We start from the raw sequence: 26,769 nt of genomic DNA, 5'->3' as shown, positions 1-26,769 counted from the left end.
TCTGCAGCTTTCAACCATGTTATCCTGCCCAAACACCTTTCTTCCATGGTCCATTTCAGTCGGCCTGCAATAGTTCCATTCCTACTTGTCCCAACTCAGCCAATACATCGCCAGCAATGGCTTCTCATCTAGCTCATGCACAGGTCACTTCCAGAGTTCCCCAAGGATCAATTCTTAGTCGCCTCCTCTTCATGCTGTCCCTTAGTGGCATCTGTAGACATTGTGTTAGCTGATGGCACCCAGCTAAACAATTGAAAATCAAAGCCATAATTTTTGGCCCCTGCCAAAAACTGCACACTACTGCCATCAATTCCATTTCCCAAGACTGCATACAATCGGTGCTCTGTTTGATCCCGAGTTGAGTTTCAAACAGCACATTCTATCCATCACCAAGGCATCTTACTTCCACCTCTGCATTGCCCACCCCCACCATATCCCATTACCACTGAAACCCTTATGAATAAAGATGGTTTAATATTTCAGGTGTAGTTCCTTCATCAGCAGCTTTCTAACAAAAGATCTACACATGAAACACTAACATATATTTTCTCTTTTCAGATACAAATACATTTGATTCCAGGTTTGTATTGAATTTGTTGGTCCCAGCAAGGATCAACAGTTCGGTTGATTCAACTGACCCCAGTGCCCCGGGTTATTGAATTGAAATCAGCCATGAATCCTGCTCCTGATTGTTACCTCGTAACTCCTGTGGGAAGTGCTAATGTGTGGGCATTGGCAAAAGCAGATTGGCTCAGCTGTGATGGCCCTCTAGAGAAGAAATGCCTACTTACACTTATGACCTAAGCTCATACATAAAGAAAGGGCAACTTGGGCAAGCTGTGCAATAATGTTTGTGTTAACACATTGAGCAGAGAAGAGCAAAAAAAAGGAAAGGAAAACAAAAGGATACAAATGTCTTACATCAAATCCTAACGCCAGACTTCTACAGTGGGTTTTTACATCATCCTTAATAAAAACAGCCACACATCATGTAGATAATTACTCAAACTGCAAAATAGTTTTGCCTATAGAGATTGTGTTTCTAGCTTGTGACAGGTCTGAAGCTTGTGGGAATCCCATGAAATGTTATTTTGAACTTCCAACTCTATCCTAACACCAGCTGAGCTCAAGTGCCTATGGCAGACTGAAACCAAGCAGATTGTTTGTGGGTTTTTTTTTTTACACGAAAGTGGTTTATTGATTTCTTTAAAGCATTTCCAAGTTTTACAATGTATAATAAATCTCTTGCAGCTGTTTTGAGAGTTACCAACCCAGATATGAAATAGCTCTAGCCCATTCGGCAGAAGCATGTTGTGGATCACATGCCTTGAATGGGCACCTCCAATAAAACTAATATGTTGGAACATGGGTGTGAATATCTTCTGGATTTCCATGCACAATCCTGTGGAAGAATAGAAGGAAATAAAAAGAATGAACCTTTCAGCAACTGTTTTCTGCAAAAAATGTTTTACAGTTTAGGAACTTTTCATTCTAAAGCAGTCACTATGTAAACGTAAAGCATTTTTAAAATTCAGTAAAATTAGAAGCTTAGCCTTAAACTTGGTTATTCCTTATGACAATGAACCTGCAGCTGTTTCATGTGATGCAAAGCTATTTGATATGACACAAGTGTGGCCATTTGAATACCTGAAGATTATCCTAGAATTACTAAAAGGCAACATGCTGTTTTTTTTGTTAGCTGGGTAGCTAGTACCATGTTTAAGAATCCCAAACCAAGCGGCTGAGAATTCCATACATATAGAACTTCTGTTTGCTTGATATAGTGCATACTCTCTCCCCCTATGGACATACCAAAGCCTGGAGAGCTTAGATGCAAATCAGCAGGCTCCCTGAATTGGGAGTACCGCTGAGAATTTACCCAGCTTAAACTACAGAGTTTGCCAGCATAGAGAGCACTGGTAAGTTTCATGTTTCTAACTTTGAGCGCTAGCCAATGGCTCTGGCTGGGAAGTTCAGATATGTGGATGTCCAAGTAGGGCAGGATTGATGTGGCCTCTGATACTCCCATCGTATAACAGGCAACCAACTGTCTAGCCTCCTGCATGAAGAACAGCCAGTGTCAGTGGATGACCACCGTCGATACAACTGCACTCCTATATAAGTCAGGGATTTCAGAAAGGGAGCTGAAAAAAATTGGAGGGTGAAAGGCCTCCTATATGCAACTCTGTCGTAACTCACTATTGAGTTGGGTGGTGGGGGTGGGGATTGGTGAGGAGAAAATACATTTAGGTTGAATTACAGAATCTTAGAGGGTGAAAGTTTGAAATAAATTAGTAGAGTTGTTGTAATGGCTCTGGTAATAGTTCAGTAGGAGAAAAAAAGCACAAGAATGTTTGGCAAGTCACATCATTTACTTTGTTTAATCATCAATGTATTCAAATGGCTCTGGTGGTTCAGGCTCTTCCTCCTCTTCCTCAATCTTGGGTCCATGAGCGGCAACAGGTTCCACAAGATCCTCTGTATCCTCGCTGGTGTCTTTTAGAATTATAATCCCACCAATTGACAGCTGCAACAATAATAGATGTTGGCCATATTTATAACAGAGTAACAGAATTCATTAGTTGACTTTGTTTGAAAGTAAACACACCCAGAATGATTTGTATTGCTGACTTAGAGAATACATAATGCATATTAAGAGTGAATGATTAGATTTCTACATTAACAATGGGGGCCACAAGCAGACAGAGGGAAATAAAGGAGAGTATCAAATTAAAAACCAATGCGTATAAGGTGGCCAAGGTTAGTGGGAAACTAGAAGATTGGGAGAATTTTAAACGACAGCAAAGAATGGCTAAGAAAGCAATAAAGAAAGGAAAGATAGATTACGAAAGTAAACTTGCGCAAAACATAAAAACAGACAGTAAAAGCTTTTACACATATATAAAACGGAAAAGTGTGATTAAAGTAAATGTTGGTCCCTTAGAAGATGAGAAGGGGGATTTAATAATGGGAAATGTGGAAATGGCTGAGACCGTAAACAATTATTTTGCTTTGGTCTTCACAGTGAAAGACACAAAAACCATACCAAAAATTGCTGGTCACGGGAATGTGGGAAGGGAGGACCTTGAGACAATCACTATCACTAGGGGGGTAGTACTGGACAGGCTAATGGGACTCAAGGTAGACAAGTCCCCTGGTCCTGATGAAATAAATTCCAGGGTATGAAAAGAGATGGTGGAAGTTATAGCAGATGTATTCGTTATAATCTACCAAAATTCTCTGGACTCTGGGGAGGTACCAGCGGATTGGAACGCTGCTAATAGAAACATAGAAACATAGAAAATAGGTGCAGGAGCAGGCCATTCAGCCCTTCTAGCCTGCACCGCCATTCAATGAGTTCATGGCTGAACATGAAACTTCAGTACCCACTTCCTGCTTTCACGCCATACCCCTTGATCCCCCGAGTAGTAAGGACATCATCTAACTCCCTTTTGAATATATTTAGTGAATTGGCCTCAACTACTTCCTGTGGTAGAGAATTCCACAGGTTCACCACTCTCTGGGTGAAGAAGTTTCTCCTTATCTCGGTCCTAAATGGCTTACCCCTTATCCTTAGACTGTGACCCCTGGTTCTGGACTTCCCCAACATTGGGAACATTCTTCCTGCATCCAACCTGTCCAAACCCGTCAGAATTTTAAACGTTTCTATGAGGTCCCCTCTCACTCTTCTGAACTCCAGTGAATACAAGCCCAGTTGATCCAGTCTTTCTTGATAGGTCAGTCCCACCATCCCGGGAATCAGTCTGGTGAATCTTCGCTGCACTCCCTCAATAGTAAGTATGTCCTTCCTCAAGTTAGGAGACCAAAACTGTACACAATACTCCAGGTGTGGCCTCACCAAGGCCCTGTACAACTGTAGCAACACCTCCCTGCCCCTGTACTCAAATCCCCTCGCTATGAAGGCCAACATGCCATTTGCTTTCTTAACCGCCTGCTGTACCTGCATGCCAACCTTCAATGACTGATGTACCATGACACCCAGGTCTCGTTGCACCTTCCCTTTTCCTAATCTGTCACCATTCAGATAATAGTCTGTCTCTCTGTTTTTACCACCAAAATGGATAACCTCACATTTATCCACATTATACTTCATCTGCCACGCATTTTCCCACTCACCTAACCTATCCAAGTCACTCTGTAGCCTCATAGCATCCTCCTCGCAGCTCACACTGCCACCCAACTTAGTGTCATCCGCAAATTTGGAGATACTACATTTAATCCCCTCGTCTAAATCATTAATGTACAATGTAAACAGCTGGGGCCCCAGCACAGAACCCTGCGGTACCCCACTAGTCACTGCCTGCCATTCCGAAAAGTACCCATTTACTCCTACTCTTTGCTTCCTGTCTGACAACCAGTTCTCAATCCACGTCAGCACACTACCCCCAATCCCATGTGCTTTAACTTTGCACATTAATCTCCTGTGTGGGACCTTGTCGAAAGCCTTCTGAAAGTCCAAATATACCACATCAACTGGTACTCCTTTGTCCACTTTATTGGAAACATCCTCAAAAAATTCCAGAAGATTTGTCAAGCATGATCTCCCTTTCACAAATCCATGCTGACTTGGACCTATCATGTCACCATTTTCCAAATGCGCTGCTATGACATCCTTAATAATTGATTCCATCATTTTACCCACTACTGAGGTCAGGCTGACCGGTCTATAATTCCCTGCTTTCTCTCTCCCTCCTTTTTTAAAAAGTGGGGTTACATTAGCTACCCTCCACTCGATAGGAACTGATCCAGAGTTAATGGAATGTTGGAAAATGACCGTCAATGCATCCGCTATTTCCAAGGCCACCTCCTTAAGTACTCTGGGATGCAGTCCATCAGGCCCTGGGGATTTATCGGCCTTCAATCCCATCAATTTCCCCAACACAATTTCCCGACTAATAAAGATTTCCCTCAGTTCCTCCTCCTTAATAGACCCTCTGACCACTTTTATATCCGGAAGGTTGTTTGTGTCCTCCTTAGTGAATACTGAACCAAAGTACTTGTTCAATTGGTCTGCCATTTCTTTGTTCCCCGTTATGACTTCCCCTGATTCTGACTGCAGGGGACCTACGTTTGTCTTTACTAACCTTTTTCTCTTTACATACCTATAGAAACTTTTGCAATCCGCCTTAATGTTCCCTGCAAGCTTCTTCTCGTACTCCATTTTCCCTGCCCTAATCAAACCCTTTGTCCTCCTCTGCTGAGTTCTAAATTTCTCCCAGTCCCCAGGTTCGCTGCTATTTCTGGCCAATTTGTATGCCATTTCCTTGGCTTTAATACTATCCCTGATTTCCCTAGATAGCCACGGTTGAGCCACCTTCCCTTTTTTATTTTTACGCCAGACAGGAATGTACAATTGTTGTAATTCATCCATGCGGTCTCTAAATGTCTGCCATTGCCCATCCACAGTCAACCCCTTAAGTATCATTAGCCAATCTATCTTAGCCAATTCATGCCTCATATCTTCAAAGTTACCTTTCTTTAAGTTCTGGACCATGGTCTCTGAATTAACTGTTTCATTCTCCATCCTAATGCAGAATTCCACCATATTATGGTCACTCTTCCCCAAGGGGCCTCGCACAATGAGATTGCTAATTAATCCTCTCTCATTACACAACACCCAGTCTAAGATGGCCTCCCCCCTAGTTGGTTCCTCGATATATTGGTCTAGAAAACCATCCCTTATGCATTCCAGGAAATCCTCCTCCACCGTATTGCTTCCAGTTTGGCTAGCCCAATCTATGTGCATATTAAAGTCACCCATTATAACTGCTGCACCTTTATTGCATGCATTCCTAATTTCCTGTTTGATGCCCTCCCCAACATCACTACTACTGTTTGGAGGTCTGTACACAACTCCCACTAACGATTTTTGCCCTTTAGTGTTCTGCAGCTCTACCCATATAGATTCCACATCATCCAAGCTAATGTCTTTCCTAACTATTGCATTAATCTCCTCTTTAACCAGCAATGCTACCCCACCTCCTTTTCCTTTTATTCTATCCTTCCTGAATGTTGAATACCCCTGGATGTTGAGTTCCCAGCCCAATCATCCTGGAGTCACATCTCTGTAATCCCAATCACATCATATTTGTTAACATCTATTTGCACAGTTAATTCATCCACCTTATTGCGGATACTCCTTGCATTAAGACACAAAGCCTTCAGGCTTGCTTTTTTAACACCCTTTGTCCTTTTAGAATTTTGCTGTACAGTGGCCCTTTTTGTTCTTTGCCTTGGGTTTCTCTGCCCTCCACTTTTCCTCATCTCCTTTCTGTCTTTTGCTTTTGCCTCATTTTTGTCTCCCTCTGTCTCCCTGTATAGGTTCCCATCCCCCTGCAATATTAGTTTAACTCCTCCCCAACAGCACTAGCAAACACTCCCCCTAGGACATTGGTTCCGGACCTGCCCAGGTGCAGACCGTCCGGTTTGTACTGGTCCCACCTCCCCCAGAACCGGTTCCAATGCCCCAAGAATTTGAATCCCTCCCTGCTGCACCACTGCTCAAGCCATGTATTCATCTGCGCTATCCTGCGATTCCTACTCTGACTAGCACGTGGCACTGGTAGCAATCCCGAGATTACTACTTTTGAGGTCCGACTTTTTAATTTAGCTCCTAGCTCCTTAAATTCTTTTCGTAGGACCTCATCCCTTTTTTTACCTATGTCGTTGGTACCAATGTGCACCACGACAACTGGCTGTTCTCCCTCCCATTTCAGAATGTCCTGCACCCGCTCCGAGACATCCTTGACCCTTGCACCAGGGAGGCAACATACCATCCTGGAGTCTCGGTTGCGTCCGCAGAAACGCCTATCTATTCCCCTCACCATCGAATCCCCTATCACTATCGCGCTCCCACTCTTTTTCCTGCCCTCCTTTGCAGCAGAGCCACCTACAGTGCTATGAACTTGGCTGCTGCTGCCCTCCCCTGATGAGTCATCCTCCCCAACAGTACTCAAAGCAGTGTATCTGTTTTGCAGGGGGATGACCACAGGGGACCCCTGCACTATCTTTCTTGCACTGCTCTTCCTGCTGGTCTTCCATTCCCTATCTGGCTGTGGACCCTTCTCCTGCGGTAAGACCAACTCACTACACGTGATAATGTAACGCCTCTGTTTAAAAAAAGGGGGCAGATGAAAGGCAGGTAACTATAACCGGTTAGTTTAACATCTGTAGTGGGGAAAATGCTTGAAGCTATCATTGAGGAAGAAATAGCGGGACATCTAGATAGGAATAGTGCAATCAAGCAGACGCAAAATGGATTCATGAAGGGGAAATCATGTTTAACTAATTTACTGGAATTCTTTGAGGATATAACGAGCATGGTGGATAGAGGTGTACCGATGGATGTAGTGTATTTAGATTTCCAAAAGGCATTCGATAAGGGGCCACACAAAAGGTTACTGCAGAAGATAACGGTACGCGGAGTCAGAGGAAATGTATTAGCATGGATAGAGAATTGGCTGGCTAACAGAAAGCAGAGAGTCGGGATAAATGGGTCCTTTTCGGGTTGGAAATCGGTGGTTAGTGGTGTGCCACAGGGATCGGTGCTGGGACCACAACTGTTTACAATATACATAGATGACCTGGAAGAGGGAAAAGAGTGTAGTGTAACAAAATTTACAGATGACACAAAGATTAGTGGGAAAGCGGTTGTGTAGAGGACAGAGAGAGGCTGCAAAGAGATTTAGATAGGTTAAGCGAATTTAAAACCAAGTTGAGAAGGAATTTCTTTTCCCAGAGGGTTGTGAATCTGTGGAATTCTCTGCCCAAGGAAGCAGTTGAGGCTAGCTCATTGAATGTATTCAAGTCACAGATAGATAGATTTTTAACCAATAAGGGAATTAAGGGTTACGGGGAGCGGGCGGGTAAGTGGAGCTGAGTCCACGGCCAGATCAGCCATGATCTTGTTGAATGGCGGAGCAGGCTCGAGGGGCTAGATGGCCTACTCCTGTTCCTAATTCTTATGTTCTTATGTTCAGTGCCCATGAATGCAAGTTAGATGAATTCACACAATCCTTTCACACCAAATAAGCAAATTCAGGAAAATTTTGATTAATAGTCTCCAGCATGGTTTGGCAATTTAACTGACCACATTCAGAGCTATATGTAACAGGGCTGCATAAAAAGACAGAAGAGAGAGAGAGAACAAGAGCAAAAAGACACAAACACATGAAAAAAGGAGATATCAGGACAGATGAGAGAGATGAGAGAGATAGAGATAGATTTAGAGATAGAGAGACCTGCCATCCCGGGAATCAGTCTGGTGAACCTTCGCTGCACTCCCTCAATAGCAAGAATGTCCTTCCTCAGATTAGGAGACCAAAACTGAACACAATATTCCAGGTGAGGCCTCACCAAAGCCCTGTACAACTGCAGTAAGACCTCCCTGCTTCTATACTCAAATCCTCTAGCTATGAAGGCCAACATGCCATTTGCCTTCTTCACCTGCTGTACCTGCATGCCAACTTTCAATGACTGTGGTACCATGACACCCAGGTCTCGTTGCACCTCCTCTTTTCCTAATCTGTCACCATTCAGATAATATTCTGCCTTCCTGTTTTTGCCACCAAAGTGGATAACCTCACATTTATCCACATTATACTGCATCTGTCATGCATTTGCCCACTCACCTATCCTGTCCAAGTCACCCTGCAGCCTCTTAACATCCTCCTCACAGCTCACTGCCACCCAGCTTAGTGTCATCTGCAAACTTGAAGATATTACATTCAATTCCTTTGTCTAAATCATTAATGTATATTGTAAATAGCTGGGGTCCCTGGAGCCACTGGAAGGGTCAAGAGGCGTGGTGGTGAGGCAGCGCTGGGTGTTGTCGGTGTACATGTGGAATCTGACCCGTTATCGGATTATGTCACCGAGGGGCAGCAAGTAGATTAGAAATAGGAATGAGCCAAGGATAGATACTTGGGGGACTCCAGAGGTAATAGTGTGGGGGTGGGAAGAGAAGCCATTGCAGGAGATACTCTGGCTGCGACTGGATTGGTAAGAGTTGGAACAGATGAGGGCAGTCCCACTCAGCTTAATAACAGAGGTTACAATGGTTGACATCTTCATAGCCTTTAACTACTGAAGATATGAGGGTAAAAATTTGTCTTGGGTGGCAGTGCAAAACAGGTGGTATCGCAGTGGCCACCTGCTGGACTTCAGCCGAACTGAATATTGGAGGGGGGGGCGGAGGAGGGAGGATGGAGGTGGGTCGTATAACTGCTGGCCAATCTGAGATTATGCATTTTGTGCTAGTGCCCAAGATGACCGTTTACCCCGTATTTACTAGCAAAGTTTCTAATTCTAAGGTGGTCGCTACATTATTACAATTGTAGAGCAGAGGCAGGCTGAAGTATCAGTATTTCCATTAATTGACAGCATTTTTTATTTAGACTTTCTGTTAATGTGTACATTTTTAAAAAGCATTACTCACCGGTTTAAAGGGTTGGTATCGGCACCCTTCTGGCATAGCCAAGACTTTAAGTTGTGCAGGCATTACTCGAGCTGGGTTCTCCAACACCTGGCAATTTGGCTCTGGCTCTTTTTTCTTTTCTTTTTCTTTGTCTTCATCCTTCTTCTCAGCCTCTTCCTATTAAGGATAAAAACAAAGTGGAATCAACATAAAACACTTAAATACCACAAATTAAATAAAGCTGTCATTTAGATCTCTTTTTAGCAATGGTTTGTTCTCTACTTCAATGGAAGCTTAAATATTACTAGAGATTCCAAATTTGGATAGCACAGACTAAGGGCCAATAATTCAGTATAGCCCGGTTTGAGGCGGTGACACCGCCTGGTCGCTAACTTTAGTGCCGGCCGATGTTTACCGCCTCCAACTGGGATATTAATTTTTAGCGCTCCAAGAGGGGAGTGGAGCACTAAGGGAAGCGTCCCACACTCCTCTTAAGGCGTTAACCCTGATTCTTGGAGCGCTATCGTGGGAGTGCTGCTGAAGTTTTGGTGCTAGGAAACTGGCATCCTAGCACCTAAATGGGAGGTCAGCTGGACCACCCGAAAACCGAAAGAAAATTCAAGGGAGATTAGCCACAGTGTTGAACACCGAAGAGAGATACATTAGTACAAATAAATTCCATTTTAACCGTCCACCTGCTCACTCACAGAAATATCGCCCCAGCAGCTTGTTCGGGACGCCTGATTTGCCTGTCGGAATTAGCACCAGGCACTATGGCAGGCGAAAGCATTCAATTTCGTGACCGAGGCACTATGGGGGCATTGCACATTCTGACATCACCACATGGGTGGCGCTAGAGTGTGCAGCGCTGATTCTTAGTGCCGCCGGTAAACCTCCACTGCCAGCAAGCGCTCGGTCAGTGAGAGCTTAGCTGCCCGTTAGCACCCCTCTCGGGCGCTGACGGATGGTGCTAAGTAAACAAATTTTTAGCTCTAAGTACATTACTTTCCTCTCTTCCCGCCACAGTTTACAACACCAATATTTCAATGCTAGTAATTCTTGTTCAAAAGTGAACAATGAAATAATAAATCATTAAGCAGTGTGTGCCCAGTTTGTACTTACAACTTCCATTTTTTCCTCCTCTTTTTCTTTTCCCTTCTCTTTTTCCTTTTCTTTCTCTTTCTTCTTTGCTTTGGCGGTGATTGACAGGACAGCTGTGGAAACCTGAGGGTTTAACAGACAACATTGTTTCAGATCAAGCCTAAAATCAGAACTAGAAATGGAACAGAAGTACTTCTCAAAGTTTAGAAAGATAGATTCAAGGTTAAAATTCAATATGGCAACAGCAGGCTACAGGTAATCTACAATCTATCCATCACCATCCCTCTTTTTTCTCTTTGTTTTCTATGCTACAACACTAGTGTTTTAGCACAGGCAACACTGACCAAGCACTCATGCACAAACCAATCATTGGCCCCAAGTTTCGTCCCGCGACGAAAACGGCGCACCTCCGAGCTGGGTGCCTGTTTCTCGCGCCGAAAACTGCGCCTAAAAAAAATCCGATATTCTCGAGCTCCTTGGAGCTCAATGTCTGCTTGGCGTGGCGCGCTCTTCGCAGCAGGGGGCGGAGCCTAACACTCGTGCCGATTTTCTAAGTAGCAGGGGGCGGGTACAATTTAAATTAGCCTTCGTGGTGTCGACAACCCTGCGCGTGCGCGTTGGAGCGTGCGCGCACACGCAGTCTCAGATAAACATTGGCACGCGGCCATTTTTAAAAATACTGCAGAAAAAGTGAAGATTTGTTTCTTGGACCCCTGCAAAGGCTTGTAATTTAATTTTTTTTTTATATTTCTGTGTGTGAGGGAGTGCTTTTAGCAGCACTGCTGAATAAATCACCTGCTGAAATCAGTGAGTTCAGCTTTTCACTGCTAAACTTGCAGAACCAGTGCTGCATTGGTGCATGCAAATTAAGGACTGTGTGTTTGGAGAATAAGAGTGCCAATTCAACTTTGCAATAATATGTGGTGTTGACAATGCAGCACCCATTCTGCAAATTTAAATATAAAACTGTCGATGTGGCTGCCTCTCTCTGTCCAAATGGCCTCAGTCCCCCTCACAGCTCGAAGGCTGCTGCTGTATCTTCGGCTGCCGTTGAGCCACTGACGCCGCCCCTAAAGCGTGGCCGAATGGCCTCAAGCACCATAAAGAGCTGCGTGTCAGGTGTTGATCCTTCGGCTGCCGGCCAGCCACTGACGCCGCTGATATCCTATGGCCTAATTGCCTCACGTCCGTCCGCTGCTGATTCTTTGGCTGCCGGCCAGCCACTGACGCCGCCCCTAAAGCGTGGCCGAATGGCCTCAAGAACCTTAATGAGCTGTGTGTGCCATGCGTTGATTCTTCGGCTGCCGGCCAGCCACTGACACCGCTGCTATCTCATGGCCGAATGGCCTCACATCGGTCCACTGATTCTTCGGCTGCTGGCCAGCCACTGACGCCGCTGATATCTCATGGCCGAATGGCCTCGGGTCCGTCCGGTGTTGCTTCTTCGCAGCCAGCTACGAAGAGAATGAAAGCCTGCCTCAAGCACTGCAGCTCAGCTCGAAGCTTGCTGCCACTGCCGTCGAGACACTGATGCCACACCGCTGCCTGTCTCCAACATGAAAGGCCTGCCTGAAGTACTTTCACACAGGTAGGAACATGGTTTATTTCATCTTTTCTTTGCTTATAAATTTTTATTCAGGTTGGATTTATTTGTATAATATTTGTATAAGTATAACTAAGGATTGATTGTAGAATTTAATGACTTCCCTTCCCCCCCCACCTCATTCCCGACGCCTAATTTGTAACCTACGCCTGATTTTCTAAAGTGTAGACAAGGTTTTTTCAAGCATACAAAAATCTTCACTTACTCCATTCTAATTTAGTTTCGAGTAAGTTTTCACTCACGAAACTTTGAAATCAGGCGTAAGTGGCCGGACACGCCCCCTTTTGAAAAAAAATTCTGTTCCAAAGTGAAACTGTTCTAACTGACTAGAACTGGAGCAAACTAAATGTCAAGAATTCCGATTTCTAAGATACTCAGTTCTATACCAGTTGCTCCTAAAAATCAGGAGCAAATCAAGTGGAAACTTGGGGCCATTATGCGTAACTGACATTGTAGACAAAAAGACTAATATTTCAGTTTACATTTAACCAAGTTTGTCAAATGCAAATTAAGTTGTGACATGAAATATTGGGGAAATACATTCACAAAATGCAAGATTTTCATGTTTGACAAGATGGGAAGAAGAAATATATGAATAAAACAAAAATACTTAAATCTGCATGATCAATTTGCTCATCAATCCTCCTCTAATTATACATATGGATTACAGTTTGCCCATTAGCTTTATTTGTATGGAAATGGTATGTGAAATAGACCTTTTCTTTTTCTTTCTCTTTAGGAACCTCTAGGGGAGCAGGGTAGGCAAATGTTGATGGCTTGCAGTTCGACCGGTACTGAACTTTAGGCATCTGTGAACAAAGAATATCACATGTAGTGTTCAGAAATTATTGAACAAACTGTAAAAAAGACCAGAGAATACATTTTAATACTTTGGAACAACTATTTGTTCAAGTCCACTTACTCGGAAGGAGGAAAGAAAAGGAAAAATAACTTGCATTATACAGCGCCTTCCAGGACCCCACACATCCCAAAGCACTTCACAATCAATGAAGTACATAATGTGACATCTAATTTGTGCACAGCAAGCTCTGGCGAACAGCAATTAAATAAATGACCAGATCATCTGTTTAGGTATTGATTGAAGGATAAATATTGGCCAGGTTACCAGGAAAACACTCCTGCTCTTCTTCGAATAGTGTCATGGGATCTTTTATGTCCACCTGAGCGAGCAGATGGGGCCTCAGTTTAATGTCTCATCCAAAAGACAGTACCCTCCGACAGTGCAGCACTCCCTCAGTATCAGTCTAGATTACGTGCTCAAGTCTCGGGAGTGGGATTTGAACACTCAACCTTCTGACTCAGAGGCGAGAGTGATACCACCAAGCCACAGCTGACACTAGTGGATGTTTAACTATTTTTTTTGTACTTATAAAAAATATATTATATATAAATAACTAAATATATACACACTGCATAGTTGAATTTTCTATTTTAATTATATAACTTTCTGCTGAAATTTCAATGAAGATTCCAAAATGCCGAATTTTCATTATTTTGTGTTTCAGGTGGCACTTTGTAAATTTCAAGGTGCAATCTTGTTCTGCTCTGGTTCTCATTTTATTACCTGGATATAATAATATACACAGCATTCGTTTTCTTTTCGAGCTAAGTAATTGCTTTATTTTTCTCTGTGGCTGGAAAGTATCACATGCTGCCAACAGATTGTAGTTAGCCTAAGCTAAGCAAGTTGCACTAGTGCTTAACTGACCTGCCACCTCAACTGCAGAAAACAAGACAAAATACTTTAGCCATTTCATTCCTTAGTAAGCATGCTTTCTGTCGAATTACTATGGATGTCGCATTGAGGCAGGATTAGAGGAATCGCAGTATGCCTACTCACCATCCTTCCCACGAGAACATAACATTTATTAGTTGATCTCATGATGTTTTCTCTATCACACCAAATGGGGCGAAAATAAAATGGAACTTCTGAACAACACTAACCAATAAAATCACATCAGATTTTGACTCTATATAAAACACATCCGAATGTCCATATGGAGTAGCAAGGAGTAAAAGAGATAACACATAGAATGAATTTACCTTGAGATCCTTGTTAAGTCCAATGACTGCAGTTGGAGTGAAGGCCAGGGACAAAAAATGTGAATGAGGGAACCAGAACCAGAACTGGGTAAACACCAGCACCCCTACCACTGATGGCATGTGGGTGTGCCCTGTCCTTGACTGGAGTGAAATGGTCATGTTGCGGCCACCTATCAAAAGGGAAAAATAACACTACATTAGCACATGATGCCCCTGGCTGCCTAGGAGTAAAGTACAATTTATTAATTGGAATAATCTTAAGGATTTGTGCAAGGCAAGGATTAAGGTATTTGCATACACATGGACATTTTCACATCAAAATGTTCATGTCAGGAAGACTATACATGTAGGCACATTCAGTATGGCTTTGTTACAACACATTGATTTCTGGATACTACAGGCTAAGTGTGAGCTATGAAAATGTAATAGCATGGAGTGCTGCATCTAATTTGGTACCTTAGACTTGATGACTCATATTTAATGAGCTCAAAAAGGTTGGAAACAACTAAGATATCAACTCTTTTTTAAAAAAAAAAGTCAAAATATTCATTTTTAACCTATGCAGCTGAGTTCCAATCTGAATTGTCTTGACATTCAAATTAATCACCTTTTCATCCATTCATAATCTCTTTATATTACATGTCAAAAGTCCATTGCTGATGTAAATTAGATTCAATTCACGAGTTGATTTCAAGTCTGTATGAATTCAAATAGATGTGGAGAACACCTAGTATAATTGATTTAGATGCCCCGAACTTCAATGAAGGCATTAGCTGGATCACCCATCAGGCCAAGTACCAATTCCTTTTCCAAGTGACAGAACAAGCAGTATCATAGGTGCCTGAGATGCAGCAATGCTGAAAATGGAACTTGAGGGGTCTACTCCTGTTCCAATAAATTGAAAAGATGAATAGTTTCTTAAACTCAGACATTGCAAATGACTTCTAATCTAGATAGATAAAGCCCGACAGGAAAGGGGTAAAGAGACAGAGTTAATAAACTTCTGTACCATCACCTCTGAAGGACAGCAGGGCAGACCACCTGCTCATTTGAGAGAAAGTACAGAATTCTAATAAACTAACATCTTTACCAGTGAGAAATAGTTACCATCCCTGACTGTGTTACATAATGAAAGGTAAACAATAGACAGAAGTCAGTTAAAAACAGCACTCAGCCATTCTTCTTTCCGAAGCATTACTAGAAGGCAATAATTTTTATTTTTATTTTTCATCACAGCAAGAAGAGATGGGTGAATTTGTAAAAGATTGTGAAAGTTAAGTTTTTGCATTGGAAAATGTTTTTGAAACACACCGAAGAAATGCATTCAACACACTGGCTAGGCATCACAGTGGACGGGTGCTCATGGGTTAAATCCCAGGATTGATGTGCTACGGGGGCTGAATGGCCTACTCCTGTTCCGATATTCGCCAATACTTTGGTATGCTCTTGGGAAGGCAGCAAAATGTAATGGCCAACTGCCACTCAGAAAAAAAATAAAGATTCTATCAACCATGACATGGTTGAATTTCAAATTCAGTTGGAGGGTGAGAAAGTTGGATCTCAAACCAGTGTCCTAAGCTTAAATAAAGGAGATTACAAAGGTATGAGGGCAGAGTTGGCTAAAGTAGACTGGGAAAATAGATTAAAGTATGGGACAGTTGATGAGCAGTGGCAGACATTTAAGGAGATATTTCACAACTTGCAACGAAAATATATCCCAATGAGAAGGAAAGACTAAGAGAAGGGATAACCAGCTGTGACTAACTAAGGAAATAAGAGACGGCATCGAATTGAAAATAAGGGCATACAAGGTGGCCAAGACTAGTGTGAGGCCAGAGGATTGGGAAATTTTTAAAAGCCAGCAAAGAACGACTAAAAAAATGATAAAGAGAGGGAAGATAGATTATGAGAGTATACTAGTAGGAAATATAAAAAAGATAGTAAGAGTTTCTACAGGTACATAAAAAGGAAAAGAGTGGCTAAAGTAAATATTTACTTGGCGGACCAGTTAAATAAATACTTTGGTTCTGTCTTCACGAAGGAAGACACAAATAACCTTCCGGAAACACTAAGGGACCGAGGGTTTAATGAGAAGGAGGAACTGAAGGAAATCCTTATCAGGCAGGAAATTGTGTTAGGGAAATTGATGGGATTGAAGGCCGATAAATCCCCGGGGCCTGATAGTCTGCATCCCAGAGTACTTAAGGAAATAGCCATAGAAATAGCGGATGCATTGGCGATCATTTTCCAACAGTCTATCGACCCTGGATCTATTCCTATGGACTGGAGGGTAACTAACGTAACACCACTTTTTAAGAAGGGAGGGAGAGAGAAGATGAGTAATTATAGACCGGTTAGCTTGACATCAGTAGTGGGGAAAATGTTGGAATCAATTATTAAAAATGAAATAGCGGCACATTTGGAAAGCAGTGATGGGATTGGTCCAAGTCAGCATGGATTTATGAAAGGGAAATCCTGCTTGACAAATCTTCTAGAATTTTTTGAGGATGTAACTGGTAGAGTGGACAAGGGAGAACCGGTGGATGTGGTGTATTTGGACTTTCAAAAGGCTTTTAACAAGGTCCCACACAGAGATTGATATACAAAATTAAAGCACATGGTATTGGGGGTAATGTACTGACGTGGATAGAGAACTGGTTGGCAGACAGGAAGCAGAGAGTCGGGATAAACGGGTCCTTTTCAGAATGGCAGGCAGTGACTAGTGGGGTGCCGCAGGGCTCAGTGTTGGGACCCCAGCTATTTACAATATACATCAATGATTTGGATGAGGGAATTGAGTGTAATATCTCCAAGTTTGCAGATGACACTAAGCTGGGTGGCGGTGTGAGCTGTAAGGAGGACGCTAAAAGGCTGCAGGGTGACTTGGACAGATTAGCTGAGTGGGCAAACGAGTGGCAGATGCAGTATGATGTGGATAAATGTGAGGTTGCAGGGTTTCTTTAATTTTTTATTTGTTAATTAATTGCTTATTACTTTTTGTGCTTTGTAGGTCTTGGTGCTAGGTGCAGGTCCTCTCAGCTTCCTTGTATTTTTTATTTATTATTGAATGCTTATTTTTGTGATTTGTTTAGTGCTTGGTGGTTTAGAATGTACGTACCTGCGCTGATTTCTTAACACTCCGCGGGCCACAAACGCTGGCCTAAGTTAGTTTGGAGCAACTATTAGCTGTCCAAACTGGTTTAAATGGCCAAAACAGGCGTAGGTGGCTGGTAATGCCCTCTTTTGAAAAAAAAACTAAAAACTAAAAAAAATCCTAATTAACTCACTTATACTGGCACAAATTAAATGTGCAGAATGGGGAGTTTTAAGATACTCCAGAAAAATCAAGTTGCTCCAAAAAAAGCAGAGCAACTTCTGTCCAAATTTGGGCCCACTATCACTAAAGAAGTAATACTCGGTAAAATAATGGGACTAAAGGCGGACATGTCCCTGGACCTGATGGCTTGCATCCTAGGGTCTTAAAAGAAGTGGCTGCGGAGATAGTGGACGCATTGGTTGTGATCTACCAAAATTCCCTGGATTCTGGGGCGGTCTCAGCGGATTGGAAAACCGCAAATATAATTGCCCCTATTTAAAAAAGGAGGCAGACAAAAAGCAGGAAAGTATAGACCAGTTAGCCTAATACCTGTTGTTGGGAAAATGCTGGAGTCCATTATTAAGGAAGCAGTAGTGGGACATTTGGAAAAGCATAATTCAATTAAGCAGAGTCAGCATGGTTTTATGAAAGGGAAATCATGTTTGACAAATTTGCTGGAGTTCTTTGAGGATGCAATGAGCAAGGTGGATAAAGGGGGACCAGTGGATGTGGTGTATTTGGATTTCCAGAAGGTATTCGTTAAGGTGCCACATAAAGGGTTACTGCACAGGATAAAAGTTCACGGGGTTGGGGTAATATATTAGCATGGATAAAGGATTGGCTAATTAACAGAAAACAGAGTTGGGATAAATGGGTCATTTTCTGGTTGGCAAACAGTAACTAGTGGGGTGTCGCAGGGATCGGTGCTGGGGCCTCAACTATTTACAATCTATATTAATGACTTAGATGAAGGGACCGAGTGTAATGTTGCCAAGTTTGCTGATGATATAAAAATGGGTGGGAAAGCAAATTGTGAAGGCACAAAAAATCTTCAAAGGGATACAAGTACTTGGGTTCGGTATTCACTAAGGAGGACACAAACAACCTTCCGGATATAAAAGGGGTCAGAGGGTCTAGTAAGGAGGAGGAACTGAGGGAAATCCTTATTAGTCGGGAAATTGTATTGGGGAAATTGATGGGATTGAAGGCCAATAAATCCCCAGGGCCTGATGGACTGCATCCCAGAGTACTTAAGGAGGTGGCCTTGGAAATAGCGGATGCATTGACAGTCATTTTCCAACATTCCATTGACTCTGGATCAGTTCCTATCGAGTGGAGGGTAGCCAATGTAATCCCATTTTTTAAAAAAGGAGGGAGAGAGAAAACGGAATTATAGACCGGTCAGCCTGACATCGGTAATGGGTAAAATGATGGAATCAATTATTAAGGATGTCATAGCAGCGCATTTGGAAAGAGGTGACATGATAGGTCCAAGTCAGCATGGATTTGTGAAAAGGAAATCATGCTTGACAAATCTTCTGGAATTTTTTGAGGATGTTTCCAGTAGTGTGGACAAGGGAGAACCAGTTGATGTGGTATATTTGGACTTTCAGAAGGCTTTCGATAAGGTCCCACACAAGAGATTAATGTGCAAAGTTAAAGCACATGGGATTGGGGGTAGTGTGCTGACGTGGATTGAGAACTGGTTGTCAGACAGGAAGCAAAGAGTAGGAGTAAATGGGTACTTTTCAGAATGGCAGGCAGTGACTAGTGGAGTACCGCAAGGTTCTGTGCTGGGGCCCCAGCTGTTTAACTGTACATTAATGATTTAGACGAGGGGATTAAATGTAGTATCTCCAAATTTGCAGATGACACTAAGTTGGGTGGCAGTGTGAGCTGCGAGGAGGATGCTATGAGGCTGCAGAGCGACTTGGATAGGTTAGGTGAGTGGGAAAATGCATGGCAGATGAAGCATAATGTGGATAAATGTGAGGTTATCCACTTTGGTGGTAAAAACAGAGAGACAGATTATTATCTGAATGGTGACAGATTAGGAAAAGGACAGGTGCAACGAGACCTGGGTATCATGGTACATCAGTCATTGAAGGTTGGCATGCAGGTACAGCAGGCGCTTAAGAAAGCAAATGGCATGTTGGCCTTCATAGCGAGGGGATTTGAGTACAGGGGGCAGGGAGGTGTTGCTACAGTTGTACAGGGCCTTGGTGAGGCCACACCTGGAGTATTGTGTACAGTTTTGGTCTCCTAACCTGAGGAAGGACATTCTTGCTATTGAGGGAGTGCAGCGAAGGTTCACCAGACTGATTCCCGGGATGGCGGGACTGACCTATCAAGAAAGACTGGATCAACTGGGCTTGTATTCACTGGAGTTCAGAAGAATGAGAGGGGACCTCATAGAAACTTTTAAAATTCTGACGGGTTTAGACAGGTTAGATGCAGGAAGAATGTTCCCAATGTTGGGGAAGTCCAGAACCAGGGGGTCACAGTCTAAGGATAAGGGGTAAGCCATTTAGGACCGAGATGAGGAGAAACTTCTTCACCCAGAGAGTGGTGAACCTGTGGAATTCTCTACCACAGAAAGTTGTTGAGGCCAATTCACTAAATATATTCAAAAAGGAGTTAGATGTAGTCCTTACTACTAGGGGGATCAAGGGGTATGGCGAGAAAGCAGGAATGGGGTACTGAAGTTGCATGTTCAGCCATGAACTCACTGAATGGTGGTGCAGGCTAGAAGGGCCGAATGGCCTACTCCTGCACCTTGTTTCTATGTTTCTATGATATAGACAGGCTAAGAGAGTGGGCAAAAATTTGGCAGATGGAGTATAATGTGGGAAAATGTGAGGTTATCCACTTCAGCAGAAAAAATAGAAAAGCAAATTACAATTTAAATGGAGAAAAATTGCAAAGTGCTGCAGTACAGAGGGACCTGTTGGTCCTTAAGCATGAAGCACAAAAAGGTACAGCAAGTAATCAGGAAGGCAGATGGAATGTTGGCCTTTATTGCAAGAGGGATAGAGTATAAATGCAGAGAAGTTCTGTTACAATTGTACAGGTTATTGGTGAGGCCATACCTGGAGTATTGCGTACAGTTTTGGTCTCCGTATTTAAGGAAGGATATACTTGCATTGGAGGCTGTTCAGAAAAGACTTACTAGGTTGATTCCGGAGATGAGGGGGTTGACTTATGAAGATAGGTTGAGTAGGTTGGGCCCATCATCATTATAGACAGTCCCTTGAAATCGAGGAAGACTTTCTTCCACTCTAAAGGTGAGTTCTTAGGTGACTGAACAGTCCAATACGGGAATTACAGTCTCTGTCACAGGTGGGACAGACAGTCGTTGAAGGAAAGGGTGGGTGGGACTGGTTTGCCGCACGCTCCTTTTGCTGCCAACGCTTGTTTTGTGTGTGCTCTCGGCACTGGCGTTCAGAAGAATGAGGTGACCTTATCAAAACATAAAAGATAATGAGGGGGCTCGACAAGGTGGATGCAGAGAGGATATTTCCACTCATAGGGGAAACTAAAACTAGGGGACACAGTCTCAGAATAAGGGGCTGTCCATTTAAAACTGAGATGATGACGATTTCTTCTCTCTGAGGGTTGTAAATTTATAGAATTCTCTTCCCCAGAGAGCTGTGGAGGCTGGGTCATTGAATATATTTAAGGCGGAGATAGACAGATTTTTGAGCGATAAAGGATTAAAGGGTTACGGGAAGAGGACAGGGAAGTGGAGCTGAGTCTATGATCAGATCAGCCATGATCTTACTGAATGGCGGAACAGGCTCGAGGGGCCAGGTGGTCTACTCCTGCTCCTATTTATGTTCTTGTGTAAGAAGGCAATATGCTGCTAATACCAAATTCAGAACTCTGCAGCTATTTTTGAACAGGTTGCTGAGAATCAAAAACAAAGCAACCAAATAAACACATTCCAAAAACTTGCATATACAATAGTATCTGGAATGCATTGACACAACTTAGCTCTTTACAAGAATTAACTGATGTGGCTAAATTGTCAGAAACAAAATCATATGGAGACAAGATTGTTAAATAATCAAATCCAAAATGAAAATGAAAAAAGTTGAACTAGTTAAAAACAAAGTAGTTTATCTTTAAATTTGAAATTAATCAGAAAGGTCAAGAGTTTCTGCTTTGAGCGCAATCAGCATCTGGGCAAAAATTGCACTCGTTCTAAGAAGTGTTGTTGTTTGCTCAAGTTTCCATGCAAACGCATTTCCATATCACTGAACGTAAAATCTTCCATGAACCAACGCAATAGAATGTAATTTTTTTTTAATGTTTGCTTTGAAAAATATTCTGATATATATTTAAGAGTGGTAACCTGGTGCAGTTTAATTAATAAAGCTGAAAATGGGTTAATCACAAAAATAGTCAGAGTCTAATCCGCTATCTATGAGTAACCCAATTTTAAATAACTGAAAATGACTTTTAAGCTATACAGAACCATTTATTAGTTATATTGGTGTACAGCAGTTTCTTAGTTAAGTTAAAAAAATATATTTAAAAGCTTTTAAAACATGGCTATTAGTGTCTTTGCACGCAGAAAAAAAGCTTAATTTTAAGGCCCGCAAACAGATGCAATTAGTGGAAACTCACAATGATGATTAAGTCGATCTAAGGCCAGTTTTGTGGGCAAGGCCGGCTTCTAGTACAATGTTTTTTAAACTAGCGCAAAAGATCATGGAAACTAAATTTGCGCTGGACGTAATTTGCACTTGAATTCCTCAATCTATTGCACTCGTTTGGCTGATTTCAGATGAATTGTGCTGAAAAAACCAGTGCAACTTAGTAGAAACTATAAGTACTGATGTTAATTTTAAACTGAATTTCAGCTCTGGAAACCAATACTTTATTATGAATGCAAAAGAATGTACCCTGTATTTAACAATTACTTTCCTTTTAAAAAGAGAGGAAATATCCAATCACATAAATTGCAACGCCTGCAGTTATTGGCTCTTTCTACTGTGCAAGATAAATTGACTGAACAGCTGGTCATTTTTAGAAACATGTCATCAAGGAAGTCACACCATTGAAATAAAAAGTTGTTGTATTTTTTTTTTTAAAAGTATGCTACTGCTTCTTGATTATATTTTTGAATACCCTACATTTTTTCCCACTTCTAGATTTCTCAAGGCTATCTCTTCCCATCAACACTTGAGAGTGGCAGTCTAATTATTGGCCAACAATGGGACTCGCAGATTTCTCCACCTTGATAAAAACAAAGGTTCTGTTGCTATGCAGCGTTAAAATTAATGGCTTGTCTGTGAGCAGTTGAATGCACAGTGACTGGCAGCAGATACATTAAACGTTGATCTCACATTACATTTATAATTGAAGGTGAAGTCATTAGGATATTTTACAGAAGATTACATGTTGCCATCTCACTATGTCTTCGTTGTTTTAGAATCTCCTATTTCTACCCTTAGTGTTCAGGTTGTTTTTCGAGCAGTCCCTATACCTCTCCATTTAGCTTCAGAATGTCTTTAGTGCCGATCTAGGATGTTTCAAAATAACATGAATATACTTATTCAAATCATTAGCTCTTTGGTTTAAAAGACAAAAGCTTTGTGGTCAGACTGGTTTTAACGAATCTAATTAGCATCTTTAGCTTAAAGCTCATTAGTCTAATAAAGAAATACATGAGTCTCGGAAATAAAGGGATCTAAGGATTAAAAATAATTAAGGACATCAAATCTGTGCAGCTGATAAAAGTACAGAAGCAGTTATAGATTGGAGTCACTATTTGACAAGTCGGCCAAAGATAATGCTTTCAGTCAGTTTATATTAATTCAAATCATTAGGTTTTACACATTGTTTTGTAAATTGTATCTAAATATTTCTATGATTGGTCTCTGGATAAGAAGGGAGTACATCCCTTTGGAGAAAACTGCTCTATTTCAAAGTATATGAGGTGGGTCACAAAGTCTGCCTGCTTAAAAAGGCAGAAATATTCCATTAACTATCCATGGTATGGTTTTCCTCATTTGTTGCGGCAGTTCAACATCCACATACAAAAGTACTTTGGCATCCAGTGAGAGACCGCCTAGTCATTATTCTCAGACACGGTCAGTTAATGAACTTCATCACAAGCTTATAGGAAGGGAATCAGTGGGATAATTTGCTGACATGTGCTCAAGAGCTGCTGTCAGACCCCCCATGATTGTAATCTCAATTAGGAAAGTGGAATGAAAACAAACCTGCATTTATATAGCACCTTCATCACATTCCCAGGATGTCACAAAACACTTTGCATCCAATTATTTTTTAACTCATCTGGGTGACTGAGTGCAGCTTCAACAACACTCAAGAAGCTTGACACCATCCAGAACAAAGCAGCCCGCTTGATTGGCACCCCATCCACCATCTTCAACATTCACTCCCTCCACCACCGTGCACCGTGGCTGCAGTGTGTTCCATCTATAAGATGCTCTGCAGCTACTGTTTTCACTTATTTGAGGACCCACAACTCTACTACTCTGTTTCTGAACAAGAGGTGGTAGGTATTCCGGACAAGCAGATAATTATGATATGCCCCTTTAATTGAGTTTGGAAAAGACTTCAAACATCAGCAGAAAATGCAATCAAGCCTAGTGGTTGTTAACCATTTAGGAGGATTCAGGACGTCTTTCAGAAGAGACATTAAACTGAGGCCCCATCTGCCCTCTCAGATGGATGCAAAAGATCCCACGGCACTACTCAAAGAGCTGGGGAGTTCTCCTAATGCCCTGACCAACATTTATCCTTCAACAAACACCTAAATCAAATGATCTGGTTACTTATTTCACAGTTTGTGGGAGCTGACTATGTGCAACCCAGCAGCCAAACTTCCTACATTACAAAAGTACTTAATTGGCTGCAAAACGCTTTGGGATGACTTGAGGTCATGAAATGTGCAATGCAAGACTTCTTTCTTTATGGAATAAAGATTTTTTCCAGGGGTGGATGCAGAGGTGTGAGGTTGGAAGAGGTGGACATGAGTGGTGAGGGATACAAGAAAATGATCAGAGACAGACTTGTCTATTATCACGACGATGGGAGTAGAGAGGCCACTGCTTCTTTGGCAGCACCTCCAAAACCCGCGACCTCTACCACCTAGAAGGACAAGGGCAGAAGGCGCATGGGAGCACCATCACTTGCAAGTTCCTCTCCAAGTTACACACTTGATGGGAAGATTGAGGTGTAGGGGTGAATATTGGTCGGAGAGTTTATATGGAGAAAGGCTGAGAAAGGACAGAGGTTACCGAAATCAAGAGAGTGCAAGGCAACGAGATTGAGATTGAAAGTGAAATCACTGAAGATGCGGAGTCCCTCAGTGCAGAGGCAGAGGAAGGAAAATAGTAAGCACATCTTATTCATAGAATCATAGAAATTTACAGCACGGAAGAAGGACATTTTGGCCCATCGTGTCCGTGCCGGACGACAAAGAGCTATTCAGCCTAATCCCACTTTCCAGCTCTTGGTCCGTAGCCCTGTAGGTTACGGCACTTCAAGTGCACATCCAAGTACTGTTTAAAATGTGGGGAGGTTTTCTACCTATACCACCCTTTCAGGCAGTGAGTTCCAGACTCCCAACAGGTGAAGATATTTCCCCTCAAATCCCCTCCTACCAATTACTTTAAATCTATGCCCCCTGGTTGTTGACCCATCTGCTAAGGAAAATAGGTCCTTCCTATCCACTCTATCTAGGCCCCTCAATTTTCTACACCTCAATAAGGTCCCACCGCAGCCTCCTCTGTTCCAAAGAAAACAAACCCAGCCTATCCAATCTTTCCTCACAGCTAAAATTTTCCAGTCCAGGCAACATCTTCATAAACCTTGAGTGCAATCACATCCTTCCTGTATTGAGGTGATCAGAACTGCACACAGTACTCTAGCTGCGGCCTAACTACTGTTTTATACAGTTCAAGCATAACCTCCCTGCTCTTGTATTCCATGCTTCGGCTAATAAAGGCAAGTGTTCCGTATGCCTTCTTAACTACCTTATCTACCTGGCCAGCTACTTTCAGGGATCTGTGGACTTGCACTCCAAGGTCCCTTTGTTCCTCGACACTTCAGTGTCCTACCATTTAATGTGTATGCCCTTGGCCTTGTTAGCCCTCCCCAAATGCATTACCTCACATTTCTCTGGATTGAATTTTGCTATTGTCCTGCCCACCTGACCAGTTCATTGACATCTTTCTGCAGTCTACAGCTTTCTTCATTATCAACCACACAGCCAATTTTAGAATCATCTGCAAACTTCTTAATCATACCCTCTACATTCAAGTCTAAGTCATTGATCTATACCACAAAAAGCAAGGGACTAGTGCTGAGCCCTGTGGAACCCCACTGGAAACAGCCTTCCAGTCATTAAAACACCCATCAACCATTAATTACTATTTGCTTCCTGCCTCAGCCAATGTTGGTTCCAACTTGCCACTTTGCCCTGGATCCCATGGGCTTTTACTTCCATGACCAGTCTGCCATGTAGGACCTTATCAAAAGCCTTGTTAAAATCCATTTCCACTGCATCAAATGCACTACCTTCATTGTTACCTCCTCAAAATATTCAATCAAGTTAATCAGACACGACCTTCCCTTAACAAATCCATATTGACTGTCTTTGATTAATTCGTGTCTTTCTAAATGAAGATTTATCCTGTCCCTCAGAATTTTTTCCAATAATTTTCCCACCACAGACTAGGCTGACTGGCCTGTAATTACTTGGTCTATCCCTTTCTCCCTTTTTAAACAAAGGTACAATGTTAGCAGTCCTCCTGTACCACACCAGTAGCCAGAGGGGATTGGAAAATGATGCCCAGAATCTCTGCTATTTACTCTTTTGCTTCTCTCACAAGCGTGGGATACATTTCATCCTAGCCTGGGGATTTATCCACTTTCAAAGCTGCTAAGCCTCTTAATACTTCCTCGCTCACTATATTTATTTCAGCTAATATTTCACACTCCTCCTCTCTGATTGCAATGTCTGCATCGCCCCTCTCTTTTGTGAAAACAGACGCAAAGTATTCATTAAGAATCATACCCACGTCTTCCGCCTCCACACACAGATTATCTTTATGGTCTCTAATAGGCCTTACTCTTTCTTTAGTTATCCTCTTGCTCTTAATGTATTTATAAAACATGTGTGTGTTTTCCTTAATTTTACTTGCCAACATTTTTTCATGCTCTGTCTTTGCTTTCTGAATTTCCTTTTTAATTGCACGTTATTGAGAAACCTGGTGTGGGTATTGGAGGGAGGGCAGTAAAGAATGGATTTTAAGGAGACGTGACAGGGTTGTAACAAGGTGTGGAGGCTTCAGTAAGGGGCAAGGTGTCACCGCCCATGAGCCAAGTTTCCATCAAAGCCATGATGTCAGTGTAATCAATAAGCTCATGGATGGCAAGGGCCTTGTTCACTAATGAATGGATATTCTGGAGGGAAATGGAGAGGGAAAG

General features: G+C 42.3%; 1 protein-coding gene across 1 annotated transcript in view; it reads right to left on the bottom strand.

Moving 5' to 3' along the window:
• Nucleotides 1–1,170: 1,170 nt before the first annotated feature.
• psmd1 (proteasome 26S subunit, non-ATPase 1) overlaps nucleotides 1,171–26,769 on the bottom strand; it is a 153,774-nt gene continuing 128,175 nt past the window's right edge. The window contains exons 20-25 of the mRNA XM_070883400.1: nucleotides 14,205–14,374; nucleotides 12,857–12,949; nucleotides 10,559–10,660; nucleotides 9,458–9,613; nucleotides 2,376–2,527; nucleotides 1,171–1,402 (exon numbers count right to left, since the gene is read on the bottom strand). Coding sequence (XP_070739501.1) covers nucleotides 2,381–2,527; nucleotides 9,458–9,613; nucleotides 10,559–10,660; nucleotides 12,857–12,949; nucleotides 14,205–14,374 — 668 coding nt within the window. The 3' untranslated portion in view covers nucleotides 1,171–1,402; nucleotides 2,376–2,380. The remainder of the gene's footprint in view (nucleotides 1,403–2,375; nucleotides 2,528–9,457; nucleotides 9,614–10,558; nucleotides 10,661–12,856; nucleotides 12,950–14,204; nucleotides 14,375–26,769) is intronic.

The sequence above is a fragment of the Pristiophorus japonicus genome, chromosome 6 (genome assembly GCF_044704955.1).
Source record: "Pristiophorus japonicus isolate sPriJap1 chromosome 6, sPriJap1.hap1, whole genome shotgun sequence".
Classification (NCBI taxonomy): domain Eukaryota; kingdom Metazoa; phylum Chordata; class Chondrichthyes; family Pristiophoridae; genus Pristiophorus; species Pristiophorus japonicus.
The sequence above is the reverse complement of the archived record's forward strand: the minus strand, read 5'-3'. Positions and strand labels throughout refer to the sequence as shown.